Consider the following 27395-nt stretch of genomic DNA (forward strand, 5'->3'; position numbering starts at 1 on the left):
TGTAAAATATCGATAAGTTTCGATAACTGGTGGCCGGCAAACAGCTGTTTAAATTGTTATGACATTTCGTTAGTTGCCATCAAGATGCTGCGATTGTTGACAAAAACTCGTCTAGTTAGGTATATTAATATATAACTATAACTTTAATATCGTGAGTCAATATATTGTTATATATTATAGGTCCCTTGTGCCTGCTGCAGGCATGCGTGGCTACGCTCAAAAGGTGCCAAGTGGCAGTAGCAACAGTATTAACTCCAAGGACGAGGAACTGAGAATTAGCAACGATCCCATTAAGTTCTTTGGCAGCCAAGCGGCGACCTGGCGTGCACGTGACACCCGCAGCGGTGGCAGCGATGAATCCCTGTGGTATCAGCCTTACGTCATCTCTGCCAGCCTGGCCATATTCTTAATCTACTTTTGTTGTCTACGTGAGGAGAGCGACATTGATTTGCGTCTAGAGGGCAATCTCTATGATCATGTCAGTGGCTTGGAAGAGGTGCAGCTCACCGTCAACTATAGATACAACAAGGAGCATGGCCTAGACACCAAAGAGCAGGAGCAGCGTCTGCGTGAACTGGGCGTCGACATCGCTCAATTGGATGCCAAATTGGCGCAGTAGCTGGCACAATAGTTAGTCCTCAAAATGTTTTGTTTTATTTCCTATTAAGCAATAAAGTTAAATATACATATTTAATAACAAAAAGAATTTAAGTCTAGAGCTTTTTATCAACAATGCAATGAAATATATTTCTTTCTTTATATTATTACGATGTATTTTGAGTAGTAATTTAAAATAAGATATAACAAGAGTATAGATAATAACATAGAACATTTTCTACTTTGGCTCACGTATATAACAAATATATATTTCCTGATCATAAAAATACTATAAGCTAAGCCTCATTCAAGCTCTCAACTTTCTCTTGTTTTCTTTCCAAATTTCTTTTATGGAATTTGGTTTCGCAATGATTTCTAAATGCGGCATGGCCCTTGATGGTTCGATCGCAGGACTCACAGTGATGCAGCGGGCCCTTGGGCACATGCTTTTGGAGCGGCACATCGGCGGGCAATTCGCCTTGCAGCCTGGCCAGCTTGGCGAGCATCTCGACGTGCCGTATGCTGTCGCAGTGGCGCATATAGTTGCTCTTCTCCTTGATGGTGACGCCGCAGGGCTCACAGTAAACAGAATCATGCATCAGGTGGACCTTCCTAACATGCTCGTAGACCTCCTTTTTGCAGTAAAAGCCCCTGCCGCATGTCTCGCAGATGAAGTCCTTCTGCTTTAGGTGAATCCGCTTGACATGGATATTGAGCAGGAAACTGTTCTGGAATTCCCTTTGGCACATGTCACAAGCCATTTTAGTCGGTGGCTTGGGATCGGGTTGTGGTGAAAGTCCCAGCTCCAGTCGACGCCTTTGCATCCGCGCACGATTCGCCGCCCGGGCCTCTTCCGGGCTGTGCTTGTCACAGCAGCGACTCGGCGAGGGCAGTTTGCAGATGAGGCAACTGAAGCTGCGTATATGTGCCACAGCCACATGTGCACGCAGCGAACGCTCCAGCTGGAAGCGCCACCTGCAGCTGGAGCACTTGAATCTACGCAGGCGCAGGCGACACGCGATGCGAACCCGCCGCAGATGCTGCAAGTAAATGCGACGACTGAGAAAGCTGCGAGTGCAACTGAAGCAGTGCCAACGCCGGCTGGAGTGAAGCATGACATGGTGTTTCCTTGTGTGCAGCTGATGACTGTAGCTGTGTAGGTAGCTTCGATTGCATTGTGGGCAGGCGGCGAGAGAGAGTCGCTTGCGAGACAACGTCGGCAATTGTGCCTTCATTTCCAATCTAAAATCCGATTGGTTGACGCTGAGCATGGGAACATGCAGAACAGACTGCGCCTGATGCTCTGACACTTCTCGTTGCCGCTGCTCCAGCAGCATTAGCTTATACGACTCGTTCTCCAACAGTGTGCCCGCCTCGCCTCGCTTCACTCTTCTGCTCCTATGCGAGAGCAGCGTGTGCTGCAGAAAGTAGCGTCGATAGCATAAGCGACAATGCCAATTATCTTCAAATTTGTGCTGCCATTGATGTGCCTCCAGCTGCTGCAGTCTGCACCAGGGCAGCTGCGCGCAATCCTCGCAGCCGCAGCGCAATCCCGGCAAAGAGGGAGCAGCTGCCGTGGGCCTTAGGGCAGTGCGCGACTCGCTGTCGCAGAGTTCGGCCAGGGCGCGACGATAGCCTGACGTTATGGTGTCCATGATCTGCTCTAATTGTGCAACATTCACGGTGTTTGCTTGCGCTCCAAAAGCAGCGCCCAACGCTTTGTAATCTGATAGCAAATCCACTTTATAGTACTGATTGCTCCAAAAATTTTCACAGGATTGAGCGATGCGCAGAAGACGCATCATGTCCGTAGTGCTGAAACGCACCATCTTCTGCACTGGACCGCCGGTTGACGTGGCCTCCTCGTCAAAATTTACGTATTTCTGGATAAGACCGCTACAACATTTGCATTTACAGGTGCAGGCGTTGGTGCAACTGCTGCTGCTGCTGCTGCTGCTGCTGTTGGCTGTGACAGCAGGCACAGGTAGGCTGGCACTAAAATGTTGCAGTGCAACTGCCAATTTGCAGGGCCAGGACATCTTTGCTCCATCTAAATTGCAGTTATCAAATTACAATAAGTTCAAAAACACTACGAGTATTTAAATAATGCAGCTATGAATTCGCGATAAGTGTAAGCTATCGATTATTTCTAAGCTTTATAACGGAATGACACTAGATAATTTACATCGTAATTAGACGGCTTAAGTTATTAGGATATTTCGCCATATAGATCTCAGAACTTAATTGCAGTAAAGGTATTTAGCTAATTATAATTAGTGTTAAGGACAATAAGCTGCAGTAAATAAAAAAATAATAATACAAATAGTTCTATATAAGATTTTAGGCGTTAACTTCAAATATATCTTAGCAATTTTGAACCATGTTAAACTGTTTAACTAAAAATACATTAGCACAGCAATAAAATACTACCGTTATTTGAATGTACCATCAAATGTGCTACACGATCGATTACATGTTTGCCGTACATATCGATAAGCCATCATTTTGGTATTCTCGTACTGCGCATTGCAGACACACAGTGTTTGTTGTTTTCGAACAACAAAGACGCACTCGGGCGGCGCAATTCATTTTTGTTTAAGTTGCCAGACAAGTTCTGTGTGCATTCGGGGGAAGGTAAACAATTGTGCAAGTGTTGGCCGAAACGATTGAAACGCGTAAGTACTCTTCATTTGTGCTATATTATTCTTCATTAAACTCCAGAGAGCATCTATCATTCGCACACACATACGCACTCACACGCATACGTATCCAAGATATCGTACAAGCATATATATATTAATATGAATATATATAGACAGAGAGATGTATCAATTTAATTTAAATTAAACTCGTCTGCATCCGACAGGCAGGTCCAAAGTTCATTTTTTTGTGCAGCGATTTTTGCTTAAGTGTGCGTCTGCTTTATGTGAATTTGTGTGTAAGCTTGCTTGTGTGTGCCTGTAGGTGTGTGGGTGCGTAGATGCATGCAGAATGATAAAACGAGAAAGAAATAAAGAAATTAAAAATTGTTATTGTCAAATGCCCTTTTTTTTTTCAAAGCTCCTCACGTTCTCTCTATAAACAAAATACGTTGCAACAATGGCTTCGCATTTCTTTCGCACTGCATTTTACGCAACTGCAGCGAAAAAATCAATAAATCTACCGTTTGCCGCCGGCCGCACGGCCGCAACACTTGCCGTGGGCCTCTCCTTTGGTGGTAAATGCTCTAAGATTATATTATATATATATTTATTTATATACAAAAGTGTATATTGTATGTATCTCTCCTGATGTCATCCACAATTAACAGCACAGAACAATTGTGCAGCCGGCGTGCCGTATGAGAACGTCTATGCGGATAGATTCTTTGGCATCTCCGGCGGACTCCCCATCGCCGGCAAGGACAAGGGCCTATTGCAGGGACCGCTGGCCGACTGTCGCCAGGGCATGCAAAAGCCGATCGCTCGCAATTTTTCAAGCCTACAAACGCAACTGGTGGGTCAAGTAAGCTAATTATATATACAAACATATATTTTAAATATGCAAATTTGTTTATATAGATTTTTTTAAGGTTTTAGGTAAGAAAATTGCGTATGTGAAATTGGGAAATTGTTTGATTCCGCGTTGCTTTAATTGTTAACCAATCAACTTTAATTTATGTGCATTTAATTCAATTTACAATTTGCAGTTCGTGCGCTGCATTAGCAGTTGTATTCTAGTACAAAACTAACGGTACAATTAGCAAACACTATAACATTCATGACGTAGCGAATACGTTTCATTGTTTACATTCCCATACGCCAGCCACGTACTGTAAATGTAGTCGCATTCTTTAACATTATCACAACCTTCCGCAACATTTCACGACGCGCTAACACAATGATTACAGTTCAAATCGCTTGCAGTACGCTTGCCATTAGCACATTTGCTTTAACGTTAACAGCACCTGCCACAACATTTTTGCACAGCGCACATAACATAATGTTTACATTCCAGACATGGCTTAACATTAGTGGCACCTGCCACAACATAACATAACATACATTACGTTACGATCATTAGCGTGAACGTTAAGCTACAACGCTTCGCTCAATGAGCTGTGATGATAATCTTGTGCACTTTGCTCCCGGCGTGAAGTGATTTAACTTTTTCATTTGAATGATTTGCCGGCGAATCGCAAACAAACATACATAAATACATATACATATATATATATATATATACAGGAATAACAACAAATAAATAATTAATCTTAAATATATGCAATTAGTTCGTACTCATTTGCCGCTTGACTTCGACAACAAATGATTATACGACTCTTTAGTTGACTGGGCAACCTTTAACCCTTAAGTTTCTTTTTGGCTGCACCTATGCAAAGCGACCTCTATCGTCGGACATTTGCACTTACTCAATTGGGGCGACTTTTGCGCTGATAAATCATAATGGCGCTCAATGTCAAGCTTTCGGCCCAAGCTCAAGCGATCGTCGTGCTCTCGCTCTCTCCCTCACGCAAATGGGGGTGGGGTGGGTTGGGGATTGGGTCCGCTTCCAATGCCGCAATGTAATTCAATCCGCCGCAATGGCAATTCAGATCCCTCGAATAGCATACGCACACACACACACCCACGGGCGCAGTCACGAAACATATGCCATTTTCCAGATTTCTATTGGAATCCGGGTGTACGCTCGCCCACCATGTTTGAAGCTCGTTTAAGACGACAGTCGATCCAAAGCTTTTGTAACTGCAAATACATGTGTTGGATATACACTAATTCTAATTATGGAATTCATAATTGGAATTGTTTTAGTTTTCCTCTTATTGATTATACTACGTAAGATCTATAGGCGTCTGAAACGTGTGAGTTTTCTACTGCTTCATATTCTTCTCCACTTTTACCCTGTGTTCGAAAGTCGGTAGACGTATAATCTATTAGACGACTGATAACTGTTTAAATTCCCACCTACAACAACTTTGTATGCTGCTTATCTAAATTGCAACAGTCTTATCGATAGATTGGATTAAGCCATACTATGTAGAATATTAAAAAAAAATATATATATAAAAGTATTTTAGTCTGCTCCAAACGCGTGTGACTGAAAGTCAAGTCAAATTACTCCAGGGAGCGTCGAAACAGTTTCAATATCCATTTGAATCAAGTGCCATAAATAGTTCCTGGTAACTAAATCACACACAATGTTGTCTAATCAACCGATTAGGAATCCCTTTCTAACCCAAACTAAACAATTACATGTGTTTAATCAGCCTTATCTTATCAATCCAATCGTTGCTTGATTTACACACATTTTATTGGCAAACATTGAAGGTCATATGTCTGTGCTAACTAATCCCGCCGGGGACTGCTATAAATTCTTATTTATATCATCATTTGCTAATTTGCATGACATGAATACAAATAACTCTAGACTTGATTTTTTTTTTTTTTTTTTTTTTTTGTGGTTTTAGTAGTATCTAATCGGTTAGAGCTAATCAAGTTGCCAATTCTGATACCGTTCCGCCGCCAGCCAATGTCCAGCCTATCTAATCGCGCAGATAGCATCAACTCGACCTATCCGAAATTTTTTATAGCAAGAAACGAAAACCGTTTCAATTCACATTGAAACGTTAAATGCTTTTCATTTAATTTTCGCAGACAAGAAAATATGTGAAATGTCTTATAATTGGCAATATTTTTGATATATTATATATCATTTATAGAGCTTATTGAAAAAACCTTCAATTTCCAATGAAATGCTAATGGTTCATTTTCCGCATATAAAATAAATTAAAGATATCTGAAAAGCTAAAAAGTTTCTCAGTTTTGTGAGTGTTTAATAATAATAGTATTTCATTAATAAATTATATATATTATTGAAACGAGAGTAAAACTAATCTGTCTTCGTTTTTCCCCTTTCACAGAGCGCCATGGCCCCGTTGAAGAACCGCCGGTATTTGTCCTCCAAGGATATTACCAAAAATATGACGCTCTATACGAATAACAAGGTGAACATCGAGGTGGATCCCAAGACGCTGGCCTTCAAGAAGCCCACTGGAAATCCGTTGGTGCTAATGATGGCCTGGCTGATGGCCAAGCAGAAGCATTTGAAGAAATATGCGCAAATCTACACGGAAATGGGCTTCGATGTGATGGTGGTGCACATTACGCCCTGGCAGCTGCTCTGGCCGGCCAAGGGTACTCAGGTAGATATAGCAGTAGTAGCAGTATATATCTGTTATGCCATGCCATAAACTCGATATCCATTTGTTGTTTCAGGTGGTCGCGGCTGAAACGCTAAAATTTCTGGAGAACAATAAATCGTATGCGCCGATTGTAATGCACGGCTTCTCGGTGGGTGCATATCAAATGGGCGAGATAATGTTGCAAATGTCGCGTGATATGGAACGATATAGCAGCATATTGGATCGTTTCGTTTGCCAGATCTGGGACAGTGCCGCGGACATTACCGAAATCCCAGTGGGCGTGCCCAAGTCGATATTCCCAAAGAACGAGCGCATGCAGAGCGCCCTGCGCAACTATACCCTGTACCATTTGAAGACATTCCATAACCAGGCCACCATACATTATATGCGCTCCAGCCAGATGTTCCACTCCACACTACTCAAGGCACCGGCGCTGTTCTTTGTCTCCGAGAATGATCCGATCGGTCCGCCTTCCTCCAATCAGGCTGTGCGCGAGAACTGGGAGCGCGCCAACATAAAGGTGACTTTCAAGTGCTGGCAACGCTCTCAGCATGCGGCCCATTTGATCAAGCATCGTGATGAGTATTTGGAGACGCTCTTCCAGCATTTGGAGAGTTGCGGTGTCCTCGAGTCTGTGGGCGTGGCCAAGCGAGCCAAGTTGTAACATGTCTCGCCGCTCAATTTGGGTGATAAAAAAAAAAAAAACTAAAACTAGAAGAAAAACAAACAGAAAATATTTCGACGATTTCATGATTTTATCTAGTGGATAAGAATTAAAGTTTAAACGTTTTGTTCCCTCTGTGTTTGTGTGTGTGCCAGAATCATCAAAAAAAGAAATTATACCAAAATTTGTCTGCAAACAATTTTTAGAATTAAGCGATATACGGCTTTGTTTAGTATCTGCTCGACAGTCAAGCAAAATATGTGTTTATTTTTGAGTCCAAAACCAGCATCACTAAATAAAGTAATTTAATTAAAACTAATCAAGCTCAATTGTTTCTTTTATTGTCGAAATAAATAAAAAAAAATAAATAAAATAAAAAATAAATATTCGCTGCGGACAGGATTCGAACCTGTGCGGGTAGAACCCAATGGATTTCAAGTCCATCTCCTTAACCACTCGGACACCGCAGCTCCGATTCAAGCGCCGCCAAATTGCAAACAATTCTGTTCAGTATATTGTGTCTCAAAAGTATACGTGCAATAGATGGCGCTAAGTAATATTTCGAATTAGCATTCATAGATGGCGCTGTGTGCAGTCTATTTTTAAATACATATTTTGACACCAACACAATGTATGCTGCGGTGTCCGAGTGGTTAAGGAGATGGACTTGAAATCCATTGGGTTCTACCCGCACAGGTTCGAATCCTGTCCGCAGCGAAGATGATATTTTTGTTAAAATAGTTTTTATTTTTTATTTTCCTTGTTTCAATGTTTACTCATTTCACTTTTTATCCACATATGTATATATTTGTTATTAAAAACATGTTTTGTTTATTTTTTTTGTGTTATATTTTGTACGTCTGTTACAAAAAATAGTTTTCATCATTTTATAATCTTAACTAAGCTTTGTTTGATGTTTGTTTGTATATTAAAAAAAGAAACTTAACACAATTAATTGCATTAATAGAAGTATTATGTATATAGCCTAAGACCTAACCACATGCTGCACCGCTTCACTGCTTCGGCGGTGGACGGTAAACGCCCACGACAACAGCATGATCACGTTCATAGGGTTCCAGCGTCAGCTGTTCCTGTGGCTTCAGTTTGTCCGCCTGCATCTTTTTCACCTCGGCGGCAAACACGGCTTCGGGTTGCGCCGTCGAGTCAATGCAGGACGCCTTGATGGAGATGACAAAGTGACCGCCGTTCTTAAGGAAATGTTGCGCATTCAGCGCCACGATACGGCCCTGATCTGGCTGCGCCACATCCGCAAAGATGGTGTCCACCATGCCGACCAGCATACGATACTTGTGCGGATGCCGAGCATCCTCGATGATGGGTATAATGTTGGTGCGCTTCTTGGCTACATTTATCAGATCGCGACCCGACCGATGTGAGAACTCGACAGCATATACCAGACCCTCGGGTCCGACAACGTCCGAGACGTGCGACACCGTTGTGCCCGATGCGCCGCCCAGGTACAACACCTTGGAGCCAGGTGGCATGTGTATTTTTTCAACGCCGCCAAGAATGGCAGCGGCCAGCTTGGACCGGAAGGGATTCCACACGCGATACTCAATCTTTTCGCCGCCAGTCTGCAAAATAAAGATTAGATAAATATTAGAAATCGGCCAACTTTTGGGATCAACTTCCTGCTGGAGTGGTAGCTGTCTCAGTAGTGCTATAGTTCTAAGCAACACGTGGACGCTGCCCGCAGCTGCTTCACGTGCACCTGGAGTGCACACAGGCGGTCAGACGCCGCGCGTGCTCATGGCCACATAATGCCATGTTCTGTACCCCTGCACAACATCATCATAGACAGAATGAAATATCTGCTAGAATATCTCTTTGTTTACCTACCTCAACGGAAATTCGCTTCTCGCCGTAGACTTCGGAGCCGGGCACAAAGTTTCGTGTGACCAGAGCATCTTCTTTGCCGCGCGCAATGAACACGCCTTCATGACGATGTGGTTCAATGGTGACGGTTTTGCCGCCTTTGAAGCCGCCAGCACCACCGCCACGGCCGCCTCCACGGCCACCGGCACCACGTCCACCACCGCGGCCACCGCCACCACGGCCTCCACCGCCACCGCGTCCACCGAAGCCGCCACGACCTCCACCGCCACCACGGCCTCCACCTCCACCGCCACCGCGTCCTCCGAAGCCGCCACGACCTCCACCACCGCCACGTCCACCGCCGCCGCCTCCACGACCACCGAATCCACCGCCTCCGCCTCCTCTACCGCCGCCACCACCACGAGGACTGAAACCTATGAAGAAAAAACTCAATTTAATTTTATATGTATATTACAAAAACACATTGCTTTCATAGGTTAACCATTCACAATGTTTTAATAGCGGAACTTTTTGTTTTTCCGTGCACTACAATTCACTTCTTGTTACATTTCAGTAACTCACCTGGCTTACCCATTTTATGTGTCTGTACTTTTGATTTTTAATACAAGTTAAAACAAATCGAAACCACAGACGCACGCGGCACACTTTTAACGCTGGTTGAAAAGAAACCACGTGTGTGTGGTAGGGCTGCACGATATAAATATATCGATAGTGTGTAACAGCCTGAGATAACAGCCCTGATAATGCATTGTGCGTTGGTAGGAGATTCTAGATAGTTTTAGGTTTGGTCACACTTCAACCAGCGCAAATATGGCCGTCGCATGAAAATTGTGAGAAAAGTTTTGAGCGCCGTGTTTGCCATTTGTGTATTTTAAATCCACGATAAACTATACAAGCGTGCACGCAAAACGTATAAAAATGTAAGCAAATTAGTTAAGTGCCTGCAAATATCGTTTTTATTAGTATAAAACAAAACAATTGCCTATTTTCGGTTCGTGTTCGTGTTCGGTTTTCGGCTTCGATTATTTGTCGCTGACAAAGCAAAAACAGAAAAAAAGTATATACATATATTTATATGCATACGTATGAATGCGCGTGTGTGTGTGTGTGTGTTCTGTGCCGCTCTGTGCGTCTAGAGCACAACAAAAGTCGCGGAGATGCCGGTGCGCGCGTCGCTACATTGCCGAAATAGAAATGAATTTTGAAACATTGCATTTAATTGGCCTTCATGGCCGCCGTGTATGTCGCGGCATGGGTTGAAAAAGCTGAAATCATTTTGTTTTGGCAACGACGACGGCCTCGGTTCGTTATGGCAGCCGCGACGCGCACGTAGCACGAATTCGCTTACGTACCCAGCTGTGTTTGTCGTCACCCGGTCATTCTCTCTCCTCCCTCTCTTTCTTTTTTCCTCTCTCATCCACGCGGTGTGGGTTGGTTACGTTACAACCGTTATATATAAGCTGCCAAGCGCGCGTGTTGCTTCTCGCTCTCTGTTCCTCGTCTGTTACGCTCGCTGGGACTGTTTTTTATCTCTTATTGTTGTTGTTGATGTTGATGTTGATCTTGTTGTTATTGTACGCCATTTTTAATGCCTCTCTTTCTCTCATGTTTTTCAATTGTAATATATTTGCAGCTATTTGTGTGTGTGTGTATTTTTATGATATATGATATATATGAAAGAAGAAAAATAATGAGATAGTGTTGCGCGCGAATTAAACGAAAAGCAAATATTACGTGCGCGAAAGAGGGCGCGATACGCTCCGTGTAATGGCGTCGCGCAGGCGCCCCGATTTGAATCCAAAACTGCACATGGACAGACAGCCGACAGCTGCACGCATAACAGGTACCTAATAGGTATATCGATAACACACATGTATCGAATAATGGCCACGGTATAATGAATGGGCAAACACCACCACACGACGACAGATCGATATACGGCAAAGCATTAAACATTAAAAAATAAAAACAAATTATAATTAAATTAAGCTATTTAGTTATCTCAATAGTTAAGGTATATATTTAAAAATTCGGTATAGAGTTAAGCTCCAACGAAAATAAAAAAATTAGTGGGTATAGTTTCAACAGTTTTAGATTAAAAACATGAAATAGTGTAACTCAAAATAGGATTTGAAAGGATTTAGAGTAAGGATTCATGAGACAGAGGATTACGTCGATTTTTTCAATTAAACAATTTGAGACCCTACAAGTCATTTCAGGTTACTTACGTTTTTTTTTTTTCTTTCTTTTTTTTAATATTACATATATTATAAATACTTAAAAACAAATTATATTATTTTATTTCATCCATATATACTTTTATGAGTATTTTCCAAAGTACTATATCATATAATATACTATATATATAATATATCAATATGCAACAATTACCAACAAAACACGGGAGTACAAAAACAAAAAACCATAACAATAACAAATAAAATATTGACATATTTTCTGAATTCGTTGTTAATCGCTTTCAATCATGTTGTGAATTTACAGATCCATCTTTACCCGCTGGCAAGCGTCGCGAAATTGATAACGTAATGAAGAAGGCACGTGCCAACACCACAAACGATTACTGGGACAAGAAACTGATCGAAGCCGAGGAGAAAGATCCGAATCGCTGGCGCCACACCGGCTACAAGAAAATGTACATTCAGGGCGAAAGCAGCTCCGGGGAAAGTGAACGCGACTCGGCACAGGCCAGCTATTCGCGTTATTCTGGCGCACCGGGCAACGCTGGTCCGCCGCCGTCGTCAGCGTCATCGTCCGCGCGTTACGGCCGCTCCAGGTCGCCGCATTCGCGAAGTCGCTCCCGTTTGCGCAAATCGCCGCCGTTGTCACCGCCGCCGCCGTCAGCGCATGCGCGTCGCCGCTCGCCGCCGCCGCAGTTTATGGATCGCAGGCCCGTCATGTCGCCACCATCGCCACATCACAACGGGCCGCCGCCGATGCGTGGCCGCCCACGCTCGCCGCCGATGCCGCCACGAAGCATGCCCCGCTCGCCCAACAACCATCACAACAGCAGCAGCTCAGCTGCCGCGGACATGCTGCGTCGTCCGGGCAACGGCCATGGCCGTCCGCGCTCGCCGCCCGAGCCGGTTGCCAGTTCGTCGTCATCTCAGCTGCGCCGCAAGCCGGGAAACTCGTCGCGTTCACCGCTCAGCCGGCGTCGGTCGCCGCCGCTGCCGCCGCCCTCGTCGTCGGCCGCAAATTTGGACAAGCGTGGTATGGCTTCAGCGCACATCCTGCCCCGCTCCAAGCGTCCGCCTTCACCACCGCCAAGGGTAAGCAACAATTACCACAATTCATTGTTAAATTTATTTATTTTGTTTCTATTTGCTTGCAGCATTCGATGCGCTCGCGTTCGAACAGCTCCATGAGCAGCAGCTCGGATGATTCCTGTTCGCTCTGCTCGCCCAGTCATCGTCACAGATCTCGGTGAGTTGTTGGAATAGCTATAAATAAAATTTGCAGATATAAATAATTACCATTTGACTCTTGGATGAGATCAATCAACTCGCTGAAAGACATCTTAAGTAAATAAAATAGAATTTTGTAAAAGACAAACAGTAGGCGCTCGTAAATTAAATTGTTTGCATAACATTTGCATAAGTTAATAGAAATTTCCGTTATACTATTTGACTCTTGTGATTAATCAAGAAAAATAATTGAACGAGCCTAAATCAGAAGCTGTAAAAGTTAGAGGCTTTTGTAATTTTTTTATATACCACTCGCAGAAAGCTTTCAAACTATATATCCTATATCTTAAGAGCTAGAGTATCCAATACTGTTTTGACTGTATAGAGTTTCGATTTTTGTTATAATCCACGCCCACTCCAAAAGTATTTCCTCTCAGTATTTCTTCCAAGTCTTTCCTCTAAGTCTTTTATGGTCGATTACTTTACTTGAATTCCCTTTATTGCACTGCACGATTGACCCCCACCAGGCCTGGGCGACTGAAGAAATGCTACAGTTGCTGCCCTTTATATAGGGCGACTCACACTCATAGCCTGAGTTGCGCTCAAATGTTGAGTCGACCAATGAGAACACTCTCTGCTACTGAGGGCATTCTGGCTTCGTTTTACTCAAATAGAACTACGGCATGTAGACAACTGAAATGATCTCTAGTACTTCTTTGTGCCTTGCTCTCGTTAGGCAGACAGTCAGAGAGACAGACGGAGAGATAGGCAGGGAGAGAGGCAGATATACAGACAGATATAATGCAGCTTAAGAATATGTGCATATAAGGCTAATTGGCTTCTCTCTCTTCTCTTTTGCAGTTCTCGCGGTCCGCGTTCTCCGCCGCCTAAGCCACGTGGCCATTATCGGGGCGCCGGTGCGCCACCGCCGCTGCCACCACCAGAGTCGCATGGTCGGTTGCATGGACGGCCCACAACGCCGCCGCCGGTGCGTGGTGGTGCTAGCATTGACAAATATCGTGAGGCCAAAATGCGGCACATAAGCCATGAGCGCGGCCTATCGTCGGATGTGCATATGAAAGTCGGTCGCGCGTCGCGTCATTCACCGCCGCCAGAGGATCCGCGCCTCAAGCATCGGCCGCCAGAGCCACCAGAGCCGGCTGCACCAGCAGCAGCCGCACCGCAGGCCAAAAAGAAAAAGAAGGAGAAGGAGGTAATTTGAGAGTATAAAAATGAATAATCAATATACTAATCCAATCTGTTCAATCCATCGCTCTTTACAGTTGCGTACGCGCGTCAAAATCGAAGGTGAGAAACGAAAGAAGCATTCGGTCAGCACGAGCGCCGGTGCTGGTGGCAATAATGCCAACTCGTCATCGGATTCGGATGATTCGGGCGGTTCCGACAGCGATGAGGCGACCCCAGCATTACCCTCATTCTCGGCCACAACGCGCCTAACGCTGTCTGAACGCTTTGGCAAGATGGCTCAGTGGAGCATCGATCGCAGCAACATGGAGAATATGCGTATTACCAAAGATTCGGCGGGTGGTGCGCTTAAGGTGATGATCGAGGAGGGTCTGGAATCGCCGCCGCGTCGTTATTCGTACTCGCCGGCGCCGGCTGGCCACTTTCCCGAGGAGTTGGCCACCACAGCACCGTCGGGCATGCTGTCGTGGGATGATGTGCGCGTGCGTTACGAGTACTACAAGAGTCGCGGCTATTTGAGAGACTTGGATCTAAAGGTGAGGGGGACAGTTCAGTCACCTAATTTAATTTACTAATTTCTCGTTTCATTTCAGGACTACATCAAATGGGAGGAATGGTGGTATAAATATCAGGAGTGGTTAAAACAGGAACGCTATTACGAGTACTGGGATCGTAGTCAGCAGCTGCGCCGACGGCGCAAGAAGCTGCCAGTTACTCAGCGCTTAAATTAGTTAAATCCCCTTAGTTATTTCCACTCGACCCTCAGACCTCGCCCTCACCACATTCATTCTGTCAGTTTTTCTCGCTCTTATGTTTGTTTTTTCTTTTCATTTCAATTCATTTCTCAATTTTTCTTTTTTGTACATTTAGAATGTATAGAAATGCATTTCGTCAGCTTTTGTAATTGATAACTTATAATTTATATATTATTTATATATATAAGTAGATCAATCATTGGCGGATCTAGGCTGTCAAATGATTGGTATACTTATATGTATATAAATAAATATACATACATGCGTATACATATACGTATATATATGTATATATGTGAGTATATAAAAATGGGTTTAATCGAAATTTAACACACAGCATTGTAAAATTTCAGTTATATGTGTTTACTGTGTGCGTGTTATTTTTTTTCAGGCAGCAAGATACATTTGTAAGCGCAATAATAGCATACACAAAAATCATTAATAAAGGAAATATAAGATGATTGCAGAGTGTTTTAATTTAAATATTTATTGAATGTTGTATTTGCGTAAAAATATAAAGAAATGGCTTAAAACCGTTAGTTGCTGTTAACGCTTTACATTCTGTTAAGTTCAACAGCTTGCATATTCAAGATTTTCACCATTGGTTAGTGTCTATGATAACTGTGTACGGCTAAGCTTTGGAAGGCTCTAACGAATACTTCTTGAAAGCTAAGGCTCTTGCTTCAAGGTCGACATTTACATAATTTGCATACATAAACGAATCCACAGTGCCTATGACTTGAGTTTTATGGGTGTAGTGGGAATATGTCGTGGATGTCAATGTCGTGATACGTCACATGAAATAATATATATAAATACATATATATGCACGCAGGGATAGTCTGACGGCATATAAATTGAAAAATTCACATAGAAAAATGTGTAATTATTTTGCGGAAACCAAAGATGTTGCGGGTTCATAGGGCTAAAGCTGCTGATGCCAATTCCACAAATGTGTAACGGATGTAGAAGTGCCGATAGGACTTTGCATCGTTTACCAAAGCCAAAGATTTCCGCTGACCTATTCAACCGGGTTCGTGGTAAGAAAACAGGTAAATGATAATTAATTGTATTTTAATGAGTTTTTGAAGTTGAAGTTGCTAACATTTAAAAAATATATATTTAAAAATGTAAATATTTTTTTTTTAATGTTTTTATTTTAATATTTTGATATAACACATATATATATATATTAACTAAATAATTAAAACCAGCTGAAAATGAATTTACTTTAAATATGTATAGAAAATTTCTTTTCTTATAGTTTTTATATATATCTTAACTACATCTATGTCAGCTTTTAATTCTGTCTGTACTTCAATCTATGAGACTTAACAGTAAAGTCCTAAGTACAGTTACATTTAACTTCATTCTCTATAACTGCCTTTGGCACTTGGCATCTAACCTCAATCTGTAGCTCTTGCCGTCTTGAATGCCTCCAGCCATGCCCTAGTACAATTAGGGTGTGCCTATGTCTAAGAAACAACAGAGTGTTAAGAAGGCTTTAAGCCACGCAGACTCTCCGCATCCGCCACCCCCTCTTCCTCTGCTTCGCTTCAGTGTGTTCCAGCGAAGCTAGAAAAACTTGAGGAAAAGTCACGTCTAATTACACACATCTTAGAGCAGCGTTTTGACCTGGTTGTTGGTCGGTACGGGATTGCATAAGGTTTCTTATATTTCGCCAAATTGGTTTTAAAAGCCACAATAAGAGGTGTTCATGTGTGAGAGAGGGAAATGGAAAAGAAGACCAAGAGAGAGAGAGAGAAAGAGAGGTGGGCGATGAGGCAGTTAGAACGTGAGCAATTATTACGGCTAAGCAGCGACGGGAGTGTCAGATGAGCCTAGAATGTTCAGACATATGGGCGTACTTATAAGCCTTGTATAATCTGCATAAAATGCTATTATGTGCTAAAAACGACAAATAAGTGTCAAGGAATCAACAAAGCGACACGAGCTCCAGCGCATTCGTTGACAGCTGCCAACGGAACGCCCCCTGGCGGCCGCATACGCAAACATCAGTAGGCGGCTGTAAATTGTCAACGAATGTGTGATAAAAATAACGTAAGCCTCAGGGAAGGACAGCAAAAAAGAAAAAAAGACGTATAAATAAAAAATTGTGATAATTGAATTTGAGTGGAGAAAACAAGTGAGGCGCAAAAAGCGCCGACTTCATGGCGAAGGGGTGAGCAGAGGCGACGCGTCGCCTGCAGCCGGTAGTCATCATTAAGAAGCTCCATTTGAGCCGACCAATCACGCACAAAGCGAGACACAGTCGGCCACGAGAGAGAACGACTGCCAGAGTGAAAAAGAGAGAGAGAGGGAGAGTGAGAGGTAGAGAGAGACTTGTGAATTAACAATTCCTTTCAATTAAGTGTGCAACCGACAAAAAGGCGTGCACAACGTCAGCGTCCAACGATATTTTCGTTTCAATAAAAATCAAGCGACTACAGCCAGGGCTGCAAAAGAATCAATAACAACTAAATTTAAAGGTAAGTAATAAAGTTTTAAACTTTACTGTTAGTAATTGATAAAATGTAGAGTGACCGTATATATGTTTAATATATATCTTTGTATATACTAAACATTAGGCGATCTGGTTGACTGTGCAGCCCTGGTTGCTGGGGTGCGCTGCAGCACAAAGTAAAAGTAATGAAAACGTTGCATACGTACTGGCGCAACAGCCAAACTACATAAATAAACGCAGAAAAGATAACGGGGAATGTTGCAATGGGTATTCCTTCTTTTTCTTTTTCTATTTTTGTTGTGGTTTTTTTGCGTTTTTTTTTGTTTTGGTTTTAGCGCTCGAGGTCTGGGACTCGGGCGCTCTAAAATCAGCAGCGACTGTAACAAGTTTCGTGTTTCTCTTTACAGTTCTTTGCTTTTTGTATTTCGTTACAGTCAATCAGTTTTGCATGAGCGATTTCTTTACTCTTTTGCGCCAACTGTACAATTTACTTACAGTGCATCAGCGGGGAGGGGGCGGGGTCGCCAGGGAAGCGGCAAGGATGCATGTAGAATGGAAATTGCGGGTTGCGGGTCGCTTAGCTCATTCGCTGCAGTTCGAAACGAAGTTAAACCGACTAGCTTTTGTGGTTTTGCTAGACTCGCCTCACATACGTACTACTAGGTCACAATCTGTGCCAACAACATGCATTTTTATCTAAATTTGAGCTCCGAAGGTTTTTATATATACAAGTAAAAACTATATTCAATATGCTCAATATATAATAAAAATTTTATTTCATATTTTTAAAATATTTTGTAAAGAAGTAATTTATTCTTTAAATATAAATATTTTTAAATAAATTAGAAAAATAAATAAAGTTAGGTTTTTGTAATAATTATGAAAAGGTAATTTGTAAAATCTTTAATTGTCTGCCATTTTTTTTATTAATCAATAATTTTTCTCATATGTATGTATTGATTATTTTTATAATTTGCACAATAAAATCCAAACATATTTTTTTATTGATCTATTAAATTATTTTTAAAATAAGTTTGATGAAATAAATAATATTTTATTTCGTTAGTTATTTTTAAAGGAAGAAAATATTAAATTGAAATTGATAAAAAGATATTATTGTATTTTTAAATATTTTGCTAAAGAACTTACTATGTAGAATTACATACATATATAATCGAAACTTTTCATATAAGGCAATACAAAATTTACATTTGCTTTAATTAAACGAAAAGTTTTTAATGTAAACTAGAATTTCGTTAAACATTTAACTACCATACGAAAGCATAACTCTACTCAATATTTACTTTGCAGCTTTGGTTGAGTGAAATCAATGCTAGTCTGATAGACCCATCTTCAAGGATTAGCCACAATTTGTGCCAATTTCCAGCTTTGTATTAGCGCAGCCTCCCATTCTCCCACTCATGCGCTCGATAACTTCTCCAAATAACCACTCTCTGTAATTAAAACCTCAAACAATCAAACAGTATTCAACCTGATATCTACCCTCATTTCACACACTTGCAAAAAGCAAAAGAAATAAGAAAGAAAAAACTTTAGGCACACACGTAAAGATTTTCACACGCACTTGGAGCTAGAATTTTTGTTACGGTGCTTCGTTGTATCCGTACGGAGAGCTTCCGTGGCTGGGTTATCTTTGATTTTCATTGGTCCGAGGCCATCGACGTGATATTTGCTTAATTTTTGCCCAGGGCTCTGATTTCGTTTGGTTTGCACGAATAATTATTTGCCCATTTGGGATAAAGTTTTCCTGCAGCACAGGTAATTTTCGCAAAGCGTTTCCAACTGCCAATGCGGATGGCAATGCACTCAGGATAGACAAAAACAATTAGAATCGGAATCAAACGAAGCAAACCGGAAATAGCAGACACAGTCACACACACACACACACTCACACACATGCACACTGATGGGCAAATGTATGGACAGGGTACACTGGCATATAGAACGGATATCGAGCAGTTGATTTAGCTGGAAATCAATCGAAATTCATGTTACATTCTTTGCTGTTGTTAGCCCAACGCATTGTCGTTGAATTAAAGCAAAAGCATTTAACGTTTGTCGATGACGAGTATTCACTGTAGCAGGGCTTAAATTGTTTGTCAAGACGACTTATTATAAGTGAGAGGGTCACAAGCGCTAACCAGTTCTCAAGAGGCCCAAAACCGAATATTTAATGTAGCTGTCTCCCTCACTCTCCCAAACCTCACTATCGCTAGTGTAGCTGTTGGTGTAGCTGTTCACATGTTTGCTTTACAATTCCACATTGCTTTTGTTGATTTGCTTGTTGTTGTTTTTTTTTTTCATTCACACTGAATTCTCATGTTTCGTTTATTGCGTTGTTTTTGTTGTGGTCTAAAAATAGGTCTGATAAGCGACCGCTCGATCGCTCGCTCGCTTTGTGGTCTATGCTAAGCATGCCGAGTTGTTGTTCAAGTTGAAAATTGGCCTCACATTGGTCAGCGGTCCTGTGGCGCAATGGATAACGCGTCTGACTACGGATCAGAAGATTCCAGGTTCGACTCCTGGCAGGATCGAATTTTTTTTTTATTTTTTATAAAATTATTTTATAATAAATAATACAGTATAGTGAATTAATATGCAACAAATTTGTAGTTATAGGTGTGTGCTCATGCTGATTTGATATATTTTTAAACTTTAATACTTATCTTCAAAATGGCTTGTTATAACGGAATGTACATACATATGTATGTTTTATTATGTACATAAAAATGATATATATTTTAAGTACAGGTACGATTTTTATTTGCTACTTGATGGCTCGTTGTCAGTTTCAGTTTAGCAAATGTTTATTGTACATTTTGAAATTTCTTTTTTATTTTATTTTGTGTTTTTCTCCTTCACCATATTTTACGATGCCACACACATAAAACATAAGCAAATCTCACACATAAACCAAGACTCATCTGCACCACACGCACACACATACATACTCAAAATGTTGGTTGAATATAATTTCATTATGCCGCACACTCTCTGTGCCCCCCTCCCCTATGCCTTGGCAGCGCCTCTAGCAGCAACTGTCAACAGGGCGTGTTCCCATTTCCTTTGCTGTTAACATTGCCCAGGGCAATGCCAGATAACGGTTTACTTTCTTAATCTTTGTACATAATTTTTGCAACCTCATGTTACGCAATGTCTGCACAGAATTTCGGTGTAGCCAAAATATTCGAGTCAGTGTGCGCTACACGCGCTGGTCGTATTCGAAATGTTATGTAATTTGTGTCGAGGCAACAGTTGAGGGAATTTATTGGTGTGTAGCTGGAAATCGGATGGGAAGTATTATTGGATTTATGATAACATGTTTTATATAATTATAAGAAATAAAATTAGTTTACTTTTAATTTTTAATAAACAAAATGTTTATAGATTGAAGTGTAACTAAATATCATTTAAATTATGTATTTTACGAAAATTGAGTATCATTTGAATTGATATACTTAATAAATTTGTCTATCGACAGATTGAAAAAAAGACATAAATCATAATTTAAAAAAAATAATAAAAAATATATATATAAAATATATTTTATGTTATATTAATATAGTCAAATGTAACATTATTTTTTTTATATAATTTTATAAACTGATATGGTTAGTTTATTATTAATAGCGAACTGGATAAATTGTTTTTTTATTGTTTAATAATATTTATTATATTAATATAATTAAATTATTTAAATTTAATTTAGAAAAAGAAATAAAATGTTTTTATTTCATATTAATATAATAAATTAAGCTATTTGTTATTATTTAATTTTGTTATACTACATTGTTAATTTATTTTATATTTTTATATTATTTTAATTGATTTAATTGTATAAACATATTGCTAACTTATATTTAAATTCTAGAGTAAACCATTTTTTTTGGCAAAATTTCTTCCTTTTAGACCCTTAATTCGCAGCCTCAAATCACCTATCGTCTACCTCAAATTCATTCCTGGCCATAATATGTACCGCAAAAGCTGCTTTGCTCTAGCTGAGGCTAATTTTCCCAGCCATCTTTTTATCTGTCGTGTATTTTTGGTTTATGTACGAGTTGGTCTTTTATTTTGGTTGTCTGGCCTTGGGCGCTACGCCCACTCGGTCACATTCGTTCCGCCTGCTACACACACACACACACACACACACACACATATGTCTCTGCACACAGGTGTCTTTGCGACGACGTCTTGTCATATCCTGTTGAAAGTAGGTAGGTGGGTAGCTATGTGGCAGCCACATAATCTAAAACAGTGAGTGGCGCTTCTCTATTATGCTGCATCCTTGACAAAAGTTTTCAATGAACTTTGCTGCACTCCACTTTGTTTTCTTTTCCACACTTCTCCTGTGCTTTAAACTCCTTACTTGACTCCAGGCCACTCGACTCCAACTCCTACTTCAGCTCCAACTCCAGCTTCATTTTGTTCGGTGAGCAGCTCAAGTCAAGTGTGGAGACGACGACGTCGACGCCGCCGCACTTGACCGTAGTCAACCGCAAGGGGCTGGGCTGGGCTGAGCTGTTCGGTCTAGGTCGAGGCGGTGGGGCAAACCAGCTACGCTTTCAATTACCAACTTAGCGCTGATTACTTATTCCTTAGCGCAAAATCCTGGCATGCGCTAAGCTCCCCAGCCTCACGCCCCGCCTCGCATCTTCTTCTTCTTGGCCGACCACAAGGCATATTAGTCAAAGCGAATGGCTGCTGCTGCTGCTCTTGCTCCTGCTCTGCTCCTGCTCCTGCTGCTGTGTGGCCCATAAGGAGTTGGCCTGGCTCACTTCGTCTTATCCTGTCGCATTTGCACTGGCCTCTCAGTTCGACTTTGCCACTTAATCTCGCCTTTTTGGTATGCACGGACTGTATTCAAATGAATTCTGATTGAATTCATTGAAGCTCATCAGTGAGAAGCGATTTTTTCTGATCTAAGACAGACACACACAGTCAAACACTCACACCCCCACACACGCACACACACAGACACAGACAGAGCGAAACCTACGTAGAGTCAGTCAGTCAGATTCTGGGCTGGTCCTGGCTGAGCACATCCCTCAGACATTTATTTTCAGTAATGGAAAAAATGTGTTCTGCAATTTCGCTCATTTTTATTATACATAAATTTTGCCACGCAGCGCGCCATGCACACACACACACACAAACATATACACCGACATTTATACATATATATTCGCATAATGCTAAAAAGTAAAGTAAATAAAGGATAATGCTGCAAGGATATAAATTACATAAAGCAGCACGAGAATGACTAACTGTGGCAGCCAGCCGCTGGACGCGAACGTGGCCAGCATTGGATTGCTCAAACAGTGGCAAAGCGGAAGCCGAGCCGGCGCATTAGAAAATGGCGCACAGGAAACAGGAAGTATTTTTAACGATTGGTAAATTTTTGACGGGCGGCATCCACTCACTGGCAGCCACCCATCCTCCATCAGCCTCTACTCTGCCCCGCCCCGCCCCCTGCGAACGCATCGTCTAATATTCTTTTGTTATTGATGGAAATGCAAATTGGATTTTGGAAATTTGCTTCCCTGTTTGGTTTTTACGCACAGCGCACTGCAGGCCAGAGCAGGTCAGGACAGGCCAGGGCCGGGTCCGTCGAAGCTCCGGCCACGTTTCCCAATTTGCTTTGGGAGCAGCGCGAAAATTTATAGAAAATTATTAACGGCAGGCGAGCGTTGCATTTATCATGCGCAATTTGTGTTTGCTTAGCATTTGCGGCCAAGCTCTGCTCTCCCAGCACAAAACTGGACCGGGCCGTGCCCTGAGAGAGGCACGCAGAGCAGCTGCCAGTTGAACTTGACTGCGGATCGATATTCCCTTCGTGCAACGATGGAAGATAGATCACATTTCATGTTCAGTTGGCTTGAATATATCACTAAGATAATTAACTGAAGAAACTGATGGGAGGAAACAGAACATAAGAAAGCAACAATATAGGCATATTTAAAATATTTTTAGACTTTAAAATGTGTATAATAAAATAAATATAAAATATTATAAATAATTAAAATAAATATAACATATATAATATATATATAAAAAAAAAAAAATATGTATAATAAAATAAATTTTAAATATATAAATGAAAATGTTTATAATTTTTAGTAATATAAAATATAATTAATTTACGCATTTTAATATTTATGTGGAACAGATTAGATCATAAGAAATAAACAATATTTAAAAGTTGTAATATAAAGCAAAACATATATAACGATAATGTTACAAATTTTTAGTATAATAAAATAAAATATAATATATTTTTGCATAATAAATAAAAAAGTATAAAATATATAATGATAATGTTAATAATTTTTAGTATAATAAAATAGAATATAATATATTTTGGTAAAATATGTAAAATAAAGTATAAAGTATATCATTTTTAGTATTATAAAATAATTTTTGTATTTAAGTATTTCAATATTTATGTGGAACAGATTAAATCATAATAAAAAGCCAACAATATTTCAAATAATTTTAAACTTCAAAATATGTAAAAAAAAAGTATTATTATTATTGAAATAATTTAGTAAAATTTTTAAATAATAAATGAAATAATATATTATTCATATTTGCTATTCTTATATAGGTTTTAATCAATGTTTTTTTTTTGTTAGCTCTTCTATCCCATCCAGTTATGCTGCCAGGGATATTCAAAATGTTCTCTTAACTCCAGTTAAAACATTCTTAAGTCATATATAAAACTTGAACATATTGAATTGCAATAAGCTTAGCTAATTGAAGGAATGTTCTGCATTTGATAGTGTTTGCAACTACAACAATATTTAGAAAATCTTGAGGATGCAAATGCTTCAAATGGCCTTTTAAAAGTTACTTAAAGTCATTTAAGTTGGGACAATTTTATTTGGCAGTTGCTCGAACTTTTATTAATTCAAATGCAATGCAATGCAATGCCATTGTCGAATTTGAAAATCTTTGACATTCCGCTGAATCTGGGCGCTCGATTGAGTTTTTTTTGCTTTTTTTTTGGGCAATGGTCGCTTGCACTTTACTTCAAAGTAATTAACGCCGATCCAAAACAGACGCCAATTTGCATAGCTTTGGCTCCACGCTCCTTAAGCGTCCTCTATTACTCAAGTCGTTCAAACACACACACACACACGCACACTCGCACACACACAGACTCTCTCACATACACAGAGAGAAAAACTTGCAGCTGGAAAACAAAACCTCTTGAATTTTAATTAAACGTTTTTATCCAAGATGCCGGAGCGACTTCTGCTCAACTCATTTTTCTTATTTTTCGGTTGGTCGTCATCTGGCTTCTTGTTGTAATATTTGCTCTGGTTGTTGTTGTTGTTGTTGTTGTCGAGTGCATTTGAATATTTGCCTTATGCGTTGTTGTTCTACAGGCGATTGCATTTACTGCGAATATTTTTCTGGCAGCTGCAACAAAAAAACACAAAAAAATAGAAAAAGAAAAATACGAAGAATCAGCAGCAGCAGCAGCAAAAATAAGATGAAAATGGCAGCCCAACCCAGTTGTTGTGGGGGAGTCGGCCAGGGTTTGGGTCTAGGGAAGCCAACTGGGAATTGGGCGCCTGGTGGATCCATTGACTGCACTCAGTAATTCAATTATCGACTCTTGGCAGTAAAAAGTGTTAATTATTAGTTTCCTTTCTGCAGCGCTGAAGAAGATGTCGTCGTGTCCTGTCGCCTTGGCGCGAGTCTTGGCTAATGAAGACGTTGTTGCCGGATGAGCTTGGGGTCGGATGAAAAGAAAAATATGCATTATAATTAAGCATATTGGCATTGATGACACTCACAGACTCTCGTCCTGGTCCTGGCCCTGGCCCTGGCCAACCACTTGATATAACGATGCAGCCAGCTAAGACGCCCGACGCTTTGGCCGGGCTCAGCATTGTTAATTGATATTAATTTTAATCATATTTTTTTGCTGGACTTGTGCTGGCTGGCTATGTGCTAAGTGCGAATATAAAGTGCAGTTAATTAGCTTTTTCGAATAACAGGCCACAGGCAATAGTAAAGAAAAGAGAAAGATATAGAGTGAGAGAGCGAAAGAGAGAGAGAGAGAGGCAGAGGGTTGTCTATGAATAGTGATGTCACTTGAATTAATTGCATATTTTGAATTTCTAAACAGAATATAGTGAGAACTATAAGAATATGAGAAAATCTATGACATATAAATTTCTTCTTCTGCTCTTGAGCAGTTACAGCTCACATAATTTATTTAGTTCAAACTCTCTTCACTTGATTTTAAGTATGCATTTTTAGCAAATTGAAATTTTAACACTTTCACTCTTCTATTATACATATATATATTCCTTTTGTGCATGTCCGTCTTGCTGTCCATCCGTCTGCTTCTTATTATATTTGCTTTATCTCTCACTTAAACTTTATATTTTGAATTTAATTGAGTTTTATTTATTTTTTTTTTTTACTATTCTAAATTTATTTTTTTTTTTTACTATTCTAAAATTGTAAAGCCTTTTCAACATATTTCTAAAATTGTAGTTCACATCTCTCTCTCTCTCTCTCTCTCTCTCTCTCTCTCTCTTGACTTGCTTATTTCCAGTAACAACCCATTCTAGCTGTTCAGCCAGCAGCTCAGGAGCAGCTTTTCCACTCAGCATACCCCAATTGGCAATTGGTCAAGTAATTATAATTCAGCACGCATTGCCAGTTTTAGGCCACTCTCAGCAAAAAAGAAAAAAGAAGAGAGCAACAAAAAGGTATCACAAAAAAAGGCTAAAGCATTTGGGCAACATCACACTTCATTAGCGCAGGTTATCGTCGAAATGTGCCGCGGCTACAACAGAGCAACCGTTTGGGCAGCTACAGCCTCAGCTCCAGCCTCAGGTTCAGGCTCAGGCTCAGCCTTAGTCTCAGCACTCCATGCTCAGTTAGTTATTGGATGGGATTTGAATTTTGCATGCACATGGCGCAGACATTTGAAAAACGGCATTGCGAATGAACAGTGCCAAAAACTCCCAGGCACGAAAAAACTGCAAAAGTTTCAAAAGAGATAGACAACCAGCCAGAAGGGTAACATACGACAGAGTGAGACAGAGACAGAGAGAGAGAGAGAGAGGCAGACAGAGTATGCGAGTGAGACAGAGGTTAGCCAGTGTCAAAGGCAAAATACAAACTTGATACGAAAAACAAGTAAAAGTCTGCGATTTCTGGGTGTAAGCGACTGCGTAATACACGCTCGGAGCGCAATAAGTATACGATATATTAGAATGATTAGATATTAGAGATCTACATTAATGTTAAATATCTATTACAATTGCATTTTATGGATTCATAAAAAAAATTATATATAGATAATTTATATATTAAATATATAAAACCGTATCGCTCTTAAAAGTAATAGAGGCTTTCCTGTGTATTCAGACTTTTTTCCTACCTCGCTTTTACACGACTCTTCTGTATATACTGACAGAACACTGATTTTATTAGCTTCGGTTTCATTTAACAGGGAATAAAAAAAAAAAAAAATAAATACAAATCCCTTTCTTCAATTGATGACTAAAAATTAGATATTAAAAATTAATTGATAAAAATTTTAAAGTCGTATATTTAAAATTAAATTTTAAATCTGTTAAAAGTCCAATTAAATTGGTTAGAGTTTTTATGAATGACTCTTTTTATATAATATTAACTATATTTCTGATTTTACGGAAATTATAGTCTCTAAATGTGTTTTTCAAACAGCCTGATTAATGGAAATGCCTGCACATGTAATTATTTCAGCATTAGCACATACTGACGCCCAGCCAATATACCCCTTGGGGCATCTAGTGTAGAGTGCATAACAAGCAACGCGAACGTTGGCCATCATAAATTATGCAGCACGCGGTAGCTGCAATCTGATGCCCTCAACGAAATGTCGGCTGCATTCAATTTGTAGCACTCCAGCAGCAGCAGCAGCAGCACACATACACACACACTCACACTGTCACACTCTTACAATTACCCCGCTCCCTTATGTCCCCTCTCTCACTCACTCTTTCACTCTCAATTTTGGAATGTGTGTAAAAATAATGGCAGCTGCGGTTGCACGGCAAACTTGGCACGGAAGTTGCAGTTCGCATGCAACTGCTAGCCACAGCTTAGTCATGGAATCCTTTCTCACGCGCTCCCCGACAATACAAAAGCCTGGCGGCTCAATCAGCAACTGCCCGAGGAGTACCAGAGTGAGGGCGTT

At 40.5% G+C, this 27395-nt stretch overlaps 5 protein-coding genes and 3 non-coding genes across 13 annotated transcripts; 5 read left to right on the forward strand and 3 right to left on the reverse strand.

Annotated features, from left to right (window-relative positions):
• Positions 1-8: 8 nt before the first annotated feature.
• Positions 9-706, forward strand: LOC6580388. Its single transcript, XM_002006197.4, has 2 exons — positions 9-119; positions 181-706. Exons 1-2 carry the CDS (start codon positions 85-87, stop codon positions 617-619), a joined length of 474 nt encoding a protein of 157 aa, XP_002006233.1. The 5' UTR covers positions 9-84; the 3' UTR covers positions 620-706.
• On the reverse strand, positions 632-2750 carry LOC6580389 (telomere zinc finger-associated protein). Its single transcript, XM_002006198.4, has one exon. It carries the CDS (start codon positions 2634-2636, stop codon positions 894-896), a length of 1743 nt encoding a protein of 580 aa, XP_002006234.1. The 5' UTR covers positions 2637-2750; the 3' UTR covers positions 632-893.
• A 379-nt stretch (positions 2751-3129) lies between these two features.
• On the forward strand, positions 3130-7779 carry LOC6580390. Of its 4 annotated transcripts, none has more exons than XM_002006199.4 (5): positions 3130-3272; positions 3658-3814; positions 3908-4101; positions 6515-6796; positions 6870-7779. In XM_002006199.4, the coding sequence occupies exons 2-5, from the start codon at positions 3697-3699 to the stop codon at positions 7458-7460; spliced, it is 1185 nt and encodes a 394-aa protein (XP_002006235.1). In that variant the 5' UTR covers positions 3130-3272; positions 3658-3696; the 3' UTR covers positions 7461-7779. The 4 variants fall into 4 exon arrangements, with proteins under 4 accessions (XP_002006235.1, XP_015019674.1, XP_032585731.1 ...); XM_015164188.3 differs by having other exon boundaries at positions 3131-3272; positions 3908-4092; XM_032729840.2 differs by lacking the exons at positions 3658-3814; positions 3908-4101 and having other exon boundaries at positions 3131-3272.
• Positions 7780-7848: 69 nt separating this feature from the next.
• Trnas-uga lies at positions 7849-7930 on the reverse strand. The gene has a single exon. It is a non-coding gene; the product is annotated as a tRNA-Ser (tRNA).
• Positions 7931-8095: 165 nt separating this feature from the next.
• On the forward strand, positions 8096-8177 carry Trnas-uga. Its single transcript has one exon. It is a non-coding gene; the product is annotated as a tRNA-Ser (tRNA).
• Positions 8178-8290: 113 nt separating this feature from the next.
• LOC6580393 (rRNA 2'-O-methyltransferase fibrillarin) lies at positions 8291-9979 on the reverse strand. Of its 2 annotated transcripts, none has more exons than XM_002006200.4 (3): positions 9879-9979; positions 9321-9730; positions 8291-9055 (listed from the first exon to the last, which is right to left on the reverse strand). In XM_002006200.4, exons 1-3 carry the CDS (start codon positions 9889-9891, stop codon positions 8474-8476), a joined length of 1005 nt encoding a protein of 334 aa, XP_002006236.1. In that variant the 5' UTR covers positions 9892-9979; the 3' UTR covers positions 8291-8473. The 2 variants fall into 2 exon arrangements, with proteins under 2 accessions (XP_002006236.1, XP_032585652.1); XM_032729761.2 differs by having other exon boundaries at positions 9888-9955.
• Positions 9980-10096: 117 nt separating this feature from the next.
• LOC6580395 (basic salivary proline-rich protein 2) lies at positions 10097-15164 on the forward strand. Of its 2 annotated transcripts, XM_002006201.4 has the most exons (7): positions 10097-10237; positions 10951-11160; positions 11820-12607; positions 12670-12761; positions 13604-13955; positions 14026-14484; positions 14542-15164. In XM_002006201.4, the coding sequence occupies exons 2-7, from the start codon at positions 11085-11087 to the stop codon at positions 14677-14679; spliced, it is 1905 nt and encodes a 634-aa protein (XP_002006237.1). In that variant the 5' UTR covers positions 10097-10237; positions 10951-11084; the 3' UTR covers positions 14680-15164. The 2 variants fall into 2 exon arrangements, with proteins under 2 accessions (XP_002006237.1, XP_015019676.1); XM_015164190.3 differs by lacking the exon at positions 10951-11160.
• A 4485-nt stretch (positions 15165-19649) lies between these two features.
• On the forward strand, positions 19650-19722 carry Trnar-acg. Its single transcript has one exon. It is a non-coding gene; the product is annotated as a tRNA-Arg (tRNA).
• The last annotated feature ends 7673 nt before the right edge of the window (positions 19723-27395 follow it).

This window comes from Drosophila mojavensis, unplaced genomic scaffold, assembly GCF_018153725.1.
Source record: "Drosophila mojavensis isolate 15081-1352.22 unplaced genomic scaffold, ASM1815372v1 contig_81, whole genome shotgun sequence".
NCBI classification, from domain to species: domain Eukaryota; kingdom Metazoa; phylum Arthropoda; class Insecta; order Diptera; family Drosophilidae; genus Drosophila; species Drosophila mojavensis.